The 14,632-nt window shown below is 37.2% G+C and overlaps 1 protein-coding gene across 1 annotated transcript in view; it reads right to left on the minus strand.

The window, feature by feature from the left end:
- The window catches only part of PREX2 (phosphatidylinositol-3,4,5-trisphosphate dependent Rac exchange factor 2), a 180,269-nt gene that overhangs the window by 43,088 nt on the left and 122,549 nt on the right, over positions 1–14,632 (minus strand). The window contains exons 31-35 of the mRNA XM_072411080.1: positions 13,536–13,577; positions 12,965–13,182; positions 9,408–9,510; positions 6,611–6,754; positions 4,986–5,100 (exon numbers count right to left, since the gene is read on the minus strand). Coding sequence (XP_072267181.1) covers positions 4,986–5,100; positions 6,611–6,754; positions 9,408–9,510; positions 12,965–13,182; positions 13,536–13,577 — 622 coding nt within the window. The remainder of the gene's footprint in view (positions 1–4,985; positions 5,101–6,610; positions 6,755–9,407; positions 9,511–12,964; positions 13,183–13,535; positions 13,578–14,632) is intronic.

Raw genomic sequence — 14,632 nt, forward strand, 5'->3', positions numbered from 1 at the left:
TTCTTTGCTTGTTTAATACCTAATCAAAGGGAAAATCTGTCCTTGCCATTTACAAGGTATTTCATACAACATCACTTCCTTTTTGATATCACAATTCCTGTACGTAACCTCTACTGGCAACCTTTCTCTTTCTATGAAATATACTTCCTTCCCGTTTATTGTTTGAATTCATTAAATCATAATCTTCTTCGGCCGTATTCCCTTTCCCTTTTCCTTGAAACTATAAATAAAATATGATCACTACCAAAGCACAGTTCATGGATCAAAAAGAAACATGAACTTGAATCACGGTGAAGCCTTTAAAATTCCCTCATCTAACACCAGTTTGAAACCTTCAGATCTTGCTTGTTTTCAACTTCATCATTTTAGGTCTTTTGAAAAGCTTGGAAAATTGTAAGGTTATATATTCAAATGCTGAACCAATGCTTGCATGATAAGGGTATTACATATTGTGATATTATTTAGTAAATTTGGCTTTTTGAATGATAGGAGCTGACCAGATGGGAAGAGTGTTTGCTGAACACAATACAACCATATACTGCAGCAAAGCTCCAACTGTCACATTTAGCGAAAAGTCATTTTTTACTTTACTTTTCTTAATGTTCATTATTTTGCTGATTGTATTTTGCATGCAGATTCCTAAATTCCCCTGGTTCTGGTAATGGTCACCAGTTTATCAGGGAATTTAATTACCATCTATTATTATAGTGTACACATTTTCCTAAATGAAGTGTACCAAACACGTGGCATTTGTGATGTGGTGCACTACAGTACCATCATCTGGCTTTTAAATGCTCATAGCACTTTTTTTGCTTTTGGCTACTGGTACCTCTGAAAACTGAAAAACTTAGCAAAATTAATTCAGCTATTCGTTTCTAATTGTAATATATATATATATATATATATATATATATATATACAATGTTAAATTTTTACAAATCTTTTCTAAATATTATTTTAATATATTGCTCTATTATTTAAAAAAAATCCTTTTAAACAAAACAATAAATGTTGGAGCCTAATTGATAATCAGATCAATTTCTAGCTATTTTCAACCACTGCATTGTTTTACTCCATCAGAACACAGCAAAAACTACTTGTTCCCATTTGCTTCAATGAGCCGGTCAATATTGGAACGAGGCCAGCATTTCCATTAGGTATTTCATAGAAAATTTGATTAAGCGAGAGCACAGAGTTTTTACAATTAAAGTAAGTGCAATAAAAGCGAATGTGTCCATGGCTCTCATGCTATGCAGTAGCAAGCATAGTGTAGAAGGGAAACACTTTAAATTCCACATGTCATCTACTTAAAATTCCATATGGGTACACCCTGCCTGGGAAAAAGAGTAGAGCGATCTTGTAGTTATTTTCTTTCTGTTTTCAATATTGGTCAGGACTAAAAAATACAATGAAAAAGTGTTGATATAGGTCTCCTGCAGGTTTACTAATCCCTTCCCATTCCTAAATTCTCCCACTTTCCCTCGCTCCCTTGTCATTGTATTAGCTATTGGTAAACAAGGAAACCTCCCCTAGTATCTGGCACAACAGTCTACATTTGTGAAATTTGAAGGACGATAGATTTTCCTCATTTAAGAGCCATGAAACCTGCTAATTAGTGAGTATTTTCTTAGCAATCTGCAGATGAATAGAGCAAACAAGGTAACACAGGAGAAATACAAGGTGTTGTTGTGGTGGGGATTAAAGATTTTGTCCAGAGATGAGCTAAAAAAGAAAATCTTTACTCTGCTAGCCAGACAGAGACTATTTATCTTGATTGCTCACCTTACCGTAAAGCAGCAGCATTCTCGTCCGGTCATCTATAAACGCTTACGCCTATACTAAGGTAAATACAATGTATAGCAGTAAGTATATGCGTGTGTTGATTCAGTGTGAATTTAGCTGGGGTATTTCAGTAAATGCCAAATGTTGGGCAGTGAAGTACATCCTTTGCCATAACATTGGCATTGATCATGTACTATTGGTATTATATCTTCTTCTAACAAGTTAATCTTATTGCCTGCCACCACCATTATAGATATTAACCTTCCCTGCCCTATTTGCCATTGGCCCTGATAGAAAGGTTGGGGAGGGGGCCTGAGAACATGAGTAGACAATGAAGTGGAGAGGGTTAGAGCCCTGCATATGCTTCATCACTGAGCTAGCATAGGACATCATACTCAGGATTCCAGCATACAAATATCTAAATGGTAGAATCATGGGATAAGCATCAGTAGAAAATGTGATTAAAAAGAACCTTTTATTTAGTTCAGAATAGGATAAATGAGGAGTTCCCCTTAGGTAACAAGTTTCTCCATGCACGGCCTTGTGTAAAATACCTAGACACTACAAGTAGAAATATATTTATATGCATGGGTCATTATAGGAAACCAAGCAGTATTGAGACAAATGTTTTCTAACATGCAACATTTTCTGCCACCAATGGAAAAAAAATAGTAAAACCAGTTGGTTGTACAAACAGATTTTTTTTTAATACAGTCAATAAAAAACAATAAATGAGTTGGGATAAGAACATGTCATGAGCATGAGATACTTAATAGAAATAGATTGGCAGGTTGGCATATCATTCATGGGACCTACTAAACTTTGAAAGCTTCTACCCCTAATTAGATACAATCCAGCACAAACTAAGCAGTTTTGCTTTTACTTTGGGGAAAAGGGACCTATCCTTTACCCTTTTAAAAGATTTTCCAGCATTTTCTAATAACCTTCAAGACAACAATGGCCGTTTCCGAATCCAAGAATGATTAACATCAATTAACTCTTATATTACCTAATTTTAACAAATACCTCTCAGCGAAGATCTTGACACAGGGGCCCTAAGCCAGTTCTATACAGGGCCCCACTGTTGGCTATGTCCGCAACTGGTGACACGTACATTCACCTACTAAACCACAGGTTATTTCTCTGATACAGAAGTTATAACTGTTTTATCAGAATAAATACATAAATATTCTCATCTATTGGCTTGTGTACTCTGTATTAGGAGAAACTGTTCACATGAACAAAATAATTTCATTATAAGTGCATTAGGGATTATTTTGTTCATAATGTAAATGATTTTTCTTCCAAGCAGGCTTTTCATTTAAACAATCATGTGTATTGTTCTTTACCAAGTCAGTGGATATTCATTTGTCCCAAGACCATTTAGCTAATCAAAAGAGCAACATCCTTGACATGCATTTAAAGAATCTCATGGGGGCTATCTGAAAGTAAAGGAAGCAGGCTTCACTTTCATGAGATCCTCAATCACAGGAGGACAGCTTAGCATGGAAAGCTTTGAATTTTTTGAGCCTAGCTAATGAAATGCATTGAACAGAAAGGCTGTCTGATTTTCATTATGCTCCTGAGTATAATAATTATTGTAAAGACGCTAAAGTCAGCAGGGCCCATAGGAGCATTTGGTCATGCATAGATCTCAGTTCCTTCCACAGAAAAAATATGATTTACCCAGTGAAACACAGAGGTGGCTTTCCTGGTATATCAATCAAATGCAACTCAAAAACAGCAGCACTAAAGAGTCTAGCCTATCGCTCAGTATTTCACTGTTGTACAGGCTCCTCTCCTATACTGAAATTGCTTTCATTAACATCACTGTTTTGCACAAAGTCACATAGAGCATGTCTCAATTTCAGCATCATCCACTCCTTTCCTCTCCAGCCGTACTGTCCCTGGCCCACCCATGCATTCAATGGATTTCAGTCCTTTCAGTTTTACCTGCTGAATATCACGCGTGGATATTGTATAGCATAGCTGACTCCTTCACCAGCCGTTATTTGCATGCACTACAGACAATGATGATGTCACTTTGTCATTAAATCAGTATTGTTTCATATTTGTACCTTTTTTATTTGAGATATTCTGCATAATAATTGTTAGGAGATGCTTATCTGTCCAACAATCCTGTGCTGTGCACCACTGCAGTACCAAATACTGTTTATTCTGTCTAGCACTGTCATTTGCAGCAGCCTCCGCTTCCCTTTAGCCGTGCAGCCTGATGTATTTTATTGACACCCCCAGCACACACTCTGAGGCTGTGCACAGCTGCAGGGGATTTAGAGGCAGATTAGTTGCTGATTATCTTGCACAGTCCCTGGCTGCTGGGACTTTATAACCTTTCTGTTCCTAGTCACCAAAGCCTGTTGTAGCATTTGGCTGGCTAACTTGCTACTGGTGTGTTATTTCTCTAATTTACTGTTGCTGAATTTGTCTTTTTCTGACCCTGTGAGTTTATGCTGCCTGGACCGGCTTTTCTACTGTGACCCCGACTCTGCTTGTTTTTCACCCTTGTGTACTTTGTCTGGTGGACAGATTATCTGTGTATGATCTCTTGCTCTGTATTCTGGACTTGCCTCTGTTGGAATCTTGGTACTGCTTTATCTGTGGGCTCCTGGTCCTCTGCCAGTCCTTCCCTATACACCATCCCTTGCAAGTCCTGGGGGCAACTGTGTGCTGGGAAACACAACCAGTCTCCGGTTGTGTTTTCCCAGGCTGAGCGGGGCTTGCTATAGGTAAAGAGTGCGGTGTTAGATTTGGAGACTGGTGTCTGGCGAGTACTGTTGCTGGACTAGGGCCTTACAAAAATATGCTGTCATTTTTGAGCCATTAGGTGGGACCAACATGTTGCTTACAAAACTCTAGGGTTGTCAAAAGTGTTGATGAGAACTTGCAGACTAACTGAGCTACAAAGCAATAACCAACCGGTGGCTGTATTGCATTTGCTACCTCATTGTTCTCTAGGAATCATTTGCCGGGTATAATATGTTTACAATAAATATATATATATATATATATATATATATATATATATATATATATATAAAATAAAACAAAATTAAAAGTTTTAGATTGCATTTAAAATGTAAATTAATGCATTTACCACTTAGTGCTGCTGCACTTAGTGCTTGGCAAACAGAAATAAACATCAAAATAATAAAAAGATGAGTCAATGTAAGTGACGAACATACCTTAGTTTCTGATTATACTGTTTAACTTTTTCAAGTGAAGCGGCATTAATCTGGGCTTGAAATTCCTCTATAGAAACATTATCCTTGTAATAATAGCCGTCCATGCTCTCCAGGGCTGAAATAGGAAGAGATATTACTTTCATTTTTTTCTGCCTTTGTAGCTTAAACCGCTCTGCTCTCTATAGCCTCACACTGTCCTGATTTTATCGTCTCAGTGTGATATAACAAACTATAGGTGAATGACTATGAAGTGCAGGGACCATTAGGAAAAAGTGACAGTAACAGAACAGAAATCGGATTACATGTAGCACAGGTTCTTGCTTCACAGACAGTTAGGATTTGAAAGTACACTAAAGCAAGGCATACACTGGCTGTCTACCAATATAGTAAAGGATGATTCCTATATAGAAATAAATATATGAATGTATACTGTGTGTATGTATGTATGTATATATGTGTCAAATCATGGTTTTCAATGCACAGCATGCGTGAAGTACAATAAAGGGTACAAGCAACCCTTTACTTTTCCCATAAGCTGTAATCAGAACAACCATTCTCTGGTGTTAACTCTCCCTGTTTTTTCACTGTTTATCAGTTCCCCTCTGCCACTGCTGACAGCACAATAAATCACAAGCCTCAGCTTCTCTGTAATGTCTGTGCTTGTGCAGGCATGTTAAGATAGGATTTATGACTCTGTAGTACCATGACTCACAGAACTTATTTGTGACTCCATGGCACAATGACAGCAGAATAGTTAACTTCAACATGGACAGGGGGATTTCTCAGCTAACATCACTGCTTCTCACACACTGTATCTGTACATATGTTTTCCTGGATGCACTACATTTGATGCAAACCACCAAAGAAAATGCCCACACATGAAGATAACTAACAGGAAAGCAATAAAGAAAAAAAAATATAGCCAATAGAAAATAGAGGGACAGATAGAAATGGCTGTGCTGAAAACCTTTGTAAACCTTCAGGCAGGAAGAAGGAATAGCATTAGATACTTGCTGCAGATTCTAATGCTTGTTGTTTGGAAGTTGAAGTGTACAGAGAAATGGGACTGATCTCTTTTAGCACAGAAGAGGGCTATTTACAAGTGCAATAAAAGAAAGGTGAGGCTGGGGGTCAGCTTTACCTGCTCAATACCTAACTTTATTTATTTATGTCTTTTACATCTGCCTACAGTTCAGCTTCAATTGTTTTAAAGAATGCACAGATGTTTTAAGTATAATTAATCAAAATTTTCTTTGTTAATTTCTACATTAGCGAGTTAGAAATATTTGTTAATTCAACATCCTGTAGATCATTGCCAATATTTATACAGTGGACACCCCCATAAGAAGGTTACAAAATCAATTTAACACTGTAGCAGCACCCATCAGATAATTAAAGGGACCTTGTTTATTAAGAAGCTGTGCATTACATGTACAATAATAGATTATATGTCTGCACTAAAACACTTTATCAGAAATAATGGGATTAAAACCTCAAATACAAAAAATGCAATTTGTTAAAATATTGCTACAAGGATATAGAAGGTCTTGGGAAATGACAATCCAGTACTCAGAAGAAAAGTACCCAATTTCTCTTTTCTTAAAATGTACAAAAAAAGTAATCACCTTGAGAAAATAGGACAGGGTGAATTTTGAATCCGCCTCCATTCTTCAGCCGTTGTGGTAAATGTTCAAAGTGATAATCGTCTATGTAGAAGTAAATTTTTAAGGCCTGGCGACTTCCCTCCGCCTGGTAGGTGATAGGGACATCTAAGGATGAAAATGGAGAGTTGTGTTAGCCTTTCATACTAATAATTACTATTAACAGATTTCATTTGCTGATCATAATAAATGGATGAAATGGCACAAAGGTAATAAATGCTGTTATTTCCTGTCCTGGTGTTACATAGCCCGTTTACACAGGTGGCTCTTTTTGCAGTTAGTGACCAGCTGGTTTGTCCCCAAAACTCTAGCTAGGGCTAATGGCAGGCACTCCCAAGTCCTGGCTAAACCTCTGAGTTAACTCCCCCCTATGAATAGATAAAAGTGCTACCTGGGGTTAAGGGGCACACCAGCTACTGCATCCGTGCCATGGAAGCTGTCTGTATGGAAGAGCTTAGACAAAAAGTGAAAGGATTATTTCCTAGTGAGGACAGCAGTCAGACTATGGCTATATCTTTTCCCACTCTTTTGCCACTTGTCATTAATGCTATGTTGTCTGGCTGATACTTTTTCTACATAACTTTTGGATTACTGACGTAAAACAAGTACTAATAAGGAATACCATTTTATTTTTAAATTCTGCATGCTGTTTTTGCCTGGGAATCATTAAAGTCAACTAGCCAGGCAACTACCATTTTCAGAATGAGGTCAGTCTATATATATATATATATATATATAAGAGCAGACATGTGGAGAACACTGAATCATGTTGCTTGCTGTGATAGTGACTATAGAGGAGCAAAGGACAGAGGATACAGATGTAACTGAAATCAGTAAAAAACAAATAAATCACCTTCATGAAAACTGTTTTTTGCATTACTGTCTCCAGTATCATAAAATCTCTGCAGAACTGACTGCAGAAAATACTTTATAGCTCTGCCACCCGTAAAATTTAAAGCTTCCCAAGTAAGGACCTGAGCCTGATTGCCCACAGAAGAGGCATTTCAAGCTGAGGGCAATTAGGATGGTGGACACAGCATGCGCACTGTGCTTAGTTTCTCCATCGCAAAAAATGATGAAAGCAAGACAAGTAATAAAAATAGATGGATTTTTTAGGATAGAAGAGCTGGAATAAATTTCCTCAATACTTTTTTTTTTAGCATTGTGCAAAACTGTTCTGATTATCTGGGTACAGTAATATTGCCCAAAAACATTGAATGTTATCACCGAAGTATTACACTGCATAAAGATTTGGATTTTCACAAGCACTTATTCATCAAATAAAGATCTTTGTGTGTTGCCCCAAAACTATTATCTATAGCACACTTCAGTTGTAAACTTTCATTTTTCCATTTTCATAGGAAGGACCTCTGGTATATGCTTGAGAACTAGAGCTGTATGAAATTTGGCCTCGTTCCCTGGTGAGCACCCATACATTTGAAAATTTATATATTGGACAATGTGTGCCTTTGGTTTTATATTGCCATTTTATGTGTATGTTTGTTTTAAGTTTGAACTATAGAATGCCATTTTTGTAAAAAGGTGTACTTTCTCAGAATCACTGAAGGTGTTTAACTCAAACCTATAGTGAACAGAATCAGGTGCATTCACTCATCATCTCTTCCCTGTATGGGTAATCTAAAGGCAGAAACTCTAAAGCTGCGTACACACTTCCAATTTTTATCGTTGGAAATGAACGACGAACGAACGACGAACGACCGATTGGCCAAAATTTGTTCGTAAAAAAAGTAACCAACAACGCCGACGAACGAGGATAGTCGTTGGAAATGAACGACCGGACCGGCGGATCGGATTGGACAACGATCGTTGACCATCAATCGTGTGTACGGTCGTTCAGTGATCGTCCATGGTCTGAGTATGCGCGGTGAACGAATGTTCGCTCACTTCCTGTGGTGCACATCACTTCCTGTATCGTTCAAACGACCGTATCTATCGTGTGTACAATATCTTTGAACGATCGTGTCGTTATCTGTATGTACAGGATCGGTGCTATACGATCGTTCGCAGATATCGTGCAGGATCGTTCGTCGTTCGTTTACCAACGATAAAAATTGGAAGTGTGTACGTAGCTTTAGTGACTTGTAATACAGGCGAGGTACACATATTTGTCAAAAGATAAATTGCAAAATGCTTAAAGGCTATAAACAGACTGTCTGGTCCACTTATATCAACTCCAACTGAGGCTGTTCCGGTTGGCCGTGTACATCTGTATCTTAATTCCATGACATTGAATACCAAAATTAGCCATATTGCACGCATTGCTGATAAATTGAGCTTTATTCATGTTTTAAACATACTGCTATTATTCTGAACACACAGAACAACAACAATGGTTTACGGCAGAGTTTCTGTAAGAGCCCTTAAAATAACTTTCAGGTCTTTGGAGAACCCCTACTATAATTATTATATCCTCATCTCACAATACATTAAGCTGGGTGGTCAGTGGGAAGAATGTCACCAAGATCATTGGTATGAGTTAAACTGACCTGAGAGGCACTGCTCATTGCTCAAGGAACCCCTAACAATCTCTGGAGGTTGTATTTTTCTCAGATTTTGTCCTTTTCAAAACATGGTGATAATGACACATTTGGCAATTAAGTGAGAAAAGCATCCAGATATAGAAAATAAATGCTGGAATTAAAAATATCAATCAGTAGATAGGCTAACAAATGTCAATATATATTTCACCAATCATTTCAGATCCTATTTCTGAGGATAGAAGTCTTGGGTAAATACTCACTTGCCACCTGCGGTCCTTGTTCGGCTTGTCTGAAGTAAAACATGACCTTTTCTAAATCTAACAAGGCAACCAGCGAGTCCTCCAGCATTGCTTGTTCATCTGTCTGTAGGAAATATCACGCTGGCAAATCAGGATTAAACAAGGATACACAATGCATTCATATCAATGTAACTGCATATAAATAATTAATATCATTTCAAGCAGGACTTCAATGGGTATAATGAAAGGCAGTGTCTGTAGAGAAGATTAGAAGAACCATTTTACATTATTATGGCTCTTTTCATTGGCAGTATAAAGTATTGTTGGACAATAATGAAATGCATGACAAATGATCCCATTAGGTTACAATTGGTGTATGTGCTTATCAAGCTCACTTGTGGTTTACACCACTATCAATCCATTTCTTTGTCACACCGTCATGGTAAAACAAGTATATAAGCCTTATAGTACTGATATCACACTGAACAAAACAGCCAGAGGGAAACATGGAGGTACAATTATAAATGTACAGCTGGGAGGCTATATCTCACTTAGCACATCTGCACCCTTTTACATGTACTTATGTTTATCATGTCATCACTTTCTATTTACTAGTCATATAGGATGCAGTTTTGACAACATTTTTTGTAAAATGATGGGCTCATCATTACACTTTACAAATCATACATCAGAAGGGAGGGCTCCAATGCAAAGATCACTAGTGGATCCTTCTTAGGATATGCACAGTGGCTTCATTTTCTAGACCCTGGGAAAATTGAAACCTTGTTGGATGGGTTGCACCAAACCTCTAAACCAATGGAAAAAAACCTGGATGAGATTGTCTACTGAGGGTTCCTGTAAGGGACACCTAAAATCGTAAACTATAGGAGTGATTATGAGAGAGAGAGAGAATATATATGGGTGAATATTTTTTCACTCACACCAGTAACTGGACCAGAAACTGTTCAAGGTTTCACACAATTGGTTTCCCTAAGCTCTTGCTTTTAGGATCTTTAGCAGCACATTTTGGGCACATAAACTCCATAACCCTGTGTAAGACGCCAGCATTTTTGTGCAGGACATAAGACTCTCCTTTCTTTATAGAAGTCTAGCAGAGGAAAGGTCTGCTAAGAAGACAACCTAATGAGTTGCCCCGCATAGGTAAACCAGAGATATAATTAAGTTATATCATCAGTCATTACTATTATTAGTATTATTATTAAAGAGGATTTATATAGTGCCAACATATTATGCAGCCCTGTACATTAAATAGGGGTTTCAAATGACAGACAAGTACAGGCAGTGGCACAGGAGGAGGAGCAGAGGACCCTGCCCCCAAGAGCTTACAATCTAGGACGTGGGTGAAGAATTACATTAAATTTGGGATCAGCACATACAATACAATACAATACTATGTAATATTATACAAAGTGTGTACTAAGATGAACCATGCATGCACAGCTGAGTATCAGCTTAGTAAGTGAGATAACAGAACCTATAAATAGCAGGGAGAATTGAACAGCAGTTTCATAAAGGGAGGTGAAAACATCACTGAATAATGTATGTCTTCCTAGAAAAGCATTGCATTACATGAAACTGGTAGGAAACGTTAGTACTGATGGATAACAGGAATTACCAGTCATGTGTGCCATGACACAAAAGATACCGTATTAGGCAGATTCCAGCAAAAATGCGTCAAAAGCAAATCCACAGTAACTATAGTGCTGGCTGAACAAACAAACAACACAGCTTTTCTATATACACCTAAAGGGAAGACTATAATGACTTTAAAAACACAGAAAAAAATATTTGTTTTCTAACTTTATGTTTTTAAATATTTTTTTTTTTTTTTACTATATATACTATAAAATCTATGTTTAACGACCCAATATTTAATAGATGCCAAAGCATTGCAACTGCAGATAACAACGCTTGATCCTGTTTGTATTTGCTTGATTGAAGTTTTACATTGAGTTCTCTAAAAAGGGATGAATCATTACGAAGAATGCTTTAATTCAATATGTAAATTTTAGCTTGAGCTTTGCAGCCTGTAAACCTTAAGTTCCTTTCAAAAGGCCTGAAATTTATTAGGATGAGCATCAAGCTCTGCCAGTTGGATGAGCAATAATTCATATTTGCCTCACTGATAAAATGTTTATTTTTTTTCTCTTTTTATCATTTATAAATAAATCAATATATTGTCTGGAAAAGTCTGAAAGATTCCAAATCTAAACTCTGAGATTACTGAACACAGAATACTATTCATGCTATTTACACTGGAATAACAATTATTAGTAATACATGTGAGATGTATTACTGAGTAATACTGAGATGTGCACAAGACAAATGAAACTAATAAAGGGCTGAAAAGATATATAATAGGTTTATAATAAAATACATTCATTCTATTCCCACGCTCTTCACATTATCGGCATGAATGCATGTGCTCCATACAATGAGAATAGTAAATGCATAAATGTGAGTAGTTCACACATTTCTCACATTCACCATAAAACAAAAAGCAAAAGGCAGAATTTAAAGCACAAATAAAGTCGTACACCTTTTTCTACAGTCCTGTATCCATCAATGTTATGATTCCATAATCTAGATGGCAAAAGACCCAGTACCTAGAGCTGATGAAAATGGTGGAGCCCAAGGCAGATCAATGACAGGTGAGCGCAAGGAAGAAATTGTGATCAGGCATGTAAATTATTTTTATTGCAGAAGCATTATCGCCTGTTGCTTCTGAAATGCAGGACTTGCCTGGGCTCAGTTTTTTTATTTTTTTCAATCACTGGATTAGTGGGGGTAGGAGGAGATTTAGTTGATGAAGGGTAATTAAGGGTAAGTTCTTGAAGCGCAGTATTTTTGACAGTATAGGTAAGTGGTGGGTAACCATTCTTCAATGTGGTGTCTCCTAAGTGTTGAGGTCAAAACAGTAGTGACCAAAGAATTATTATTATATATATATATTAATATATAAATTTTTCTGGTATAATTGATATTGTTCCCGAGGCAACAACCAACAATATCAATGTTATCACAAATTCCACGATGGTGTTGTGCAGTGGTCCCCAACCTTTTGGAGCTCATGGACCACTAATCTCACAGAAACTTCCCCCCAGAGTCACATCATAATGCCAGAACCTGCCCACTCTCTCATCGCAGGTCTGAGCTACGAGCCTGTGCTCCCTACTGGAGACATGGTCTATGTTTCTGGCCAGTGCCCCCCCCCCCCCAAGCGGGGTCCTTCTCCTGGCCCCACTAGGGGGTGCACCACCAAAGCCGCGGACCACCTGTTAGACGGCTTTTGGTATGGTATAAAAAAATTCCATTAAAATGATTTTATACTGTTCAAGTGTGTTTTTTTTAAATAAATAGCCATTTTGACCCATAATAATGTGTATCCTTTTGTTTAGGAAATATTGGGGTAAAAAGTACGTAAGACTGTGAACCTCTGAACTACTTTATTCATGCCAGGATTTCATTAATCAATGCTTTCTAAAAAAAAAAAGTACACAGGATCTAGGAAAAAGTTATCTCTGCACTGTCTATATTCTAAACAAATCCATCCTTACCAGATTTGGGGAAAGAAGGGATTGGAAGTGGAAGAGTACTCCAGCATTAGCAATCTGCTCCAACCATCTTCTGCTGGCCTCTTGGCTTTCTACTTCATACTCCCTGTTGCTGTCATACATATGATTTAATGCAGCCAAAAGTTGTTCGGAGAAGGAACAAACAGCAGCTACCAAGCTCTGGCAGAAGACCATATCCCTCCTAAGTTGAATTTCACTATCTGTAGGAAAAATGTGGAAAATATAAGCCCAGCTCTTCAACACCAGTTTGGAAAGGTAACATGGAGCTGAATGGTTTAGCACATACAAGAAATAGGTAAAGCATCTCAAAGGTAATGTAGCCTGCTGCAATTGGGCCACATTGTACATTGCTTTACATATTGGTACACATGGTTTTGCATGCACATTGTACTACTATATTATCACAGATCTATAGCTGTTATATGGCTGTAAATCAAAGCTATTAATAAAAAAAAACAAAAAAATAATTTACACTTTACAAATAGAGATTAAACATATAAACAGTTTGGTTGAGGGTTCAATTATAGTATAGTAATACAAACAATATAATTACCTGTATATTCAAGTAAAGCCAAAAGTATCCGAGTTTCAACCTCTTTAAAATACAAAGAAAAAAAGAAACAAAAAGTTATGTTATAATAACATGTTAAAAGTAAACTGCTAGTTTTAAACAACTAGTTAATCCTTATTTATTACCGCTGTTGGCTCTTGCTTAAAGTTATAGATATATATTCATTAGCCTGGTCTTAATATTGATCAAAATGAAGCGTACAGTGATTTTGATTTAAATGTGATCCAACCTTTGTTTCCCACTGCAGATTATAGAATAAAAGATAATATCAAACTGATGGACATGTGCCATGTATATGTCCCTTACTATAAATCTGAACTATTTTTATTATGTTTGTGTAAACGTTTGACTGCTGTTTGGTGATTTGGTGTTTGGTGATCACTTGGAGGACAAGCCAGTATTAGATAGAGATCTACTTATGTAGTGTTAGAATTGTTCTTCATCACCGTTGTGTTTTATATCTCCTTTTCACAACATTTTGTACTCTTGTCACTATAAACCTGTTAGAACAAGGTTGATTATTTATCAAGCTCTTCTGTTTTTCTACATCAGGTACATAAACTGATAACATTTCCTATGGTTGTGGTACATTTACTTTATCTGATTCTAGGTTTGTGATCAGTGTTCAGTGTGATGTCTGCCACAGAGAAGGCAAATCAAAAGAAACTTTTTGATGGTTTAAGGGCAGGGGTGCCCATACTTTTTTGGCTTGCAAGCTACTTTTAAAATGACCAAGTAAAAATAACCTAACAACATTAAAAATGATAAACATATATTAATATATATACCGAGTATGAAACAGAAGTGACTGAAGCTAATGAGACATTGAATGGCAGAACATTGCACAGACATTGCACTACAAGACTATAGTGACAGGAAAGCTACAGTTCACCTGTCATAGGAGAATGACGTGCTGCACAAGAAAAAGAACTGCTAATCTGTACAAAGGTATCTCAGTAATTGAACCCTAACCTCGATCCTGAACTGACTTGGCCACCCAGCACTGCTCACCTCAGACTGCCCTCCCATCCTCTCTGCCTCCCTCCCCACTTCCCACTGTTACACAGCCTTCTAACGCA

Source organism: Pyxicephalus adspersus, chromosome 5, assembly GCF_032062135.1.
Source record: "Pyxicephalus adspersus chromosome 5, UCB_Pads_2.0, whole genome shotgun sequence".
Classification (NCBI taxonomy): Eukaryota; Metazoa; Chordata; class Amphibia; order Anura; family Pyxicephalidae; genus Pyxicephalus; species Pyxicephalus adspersus.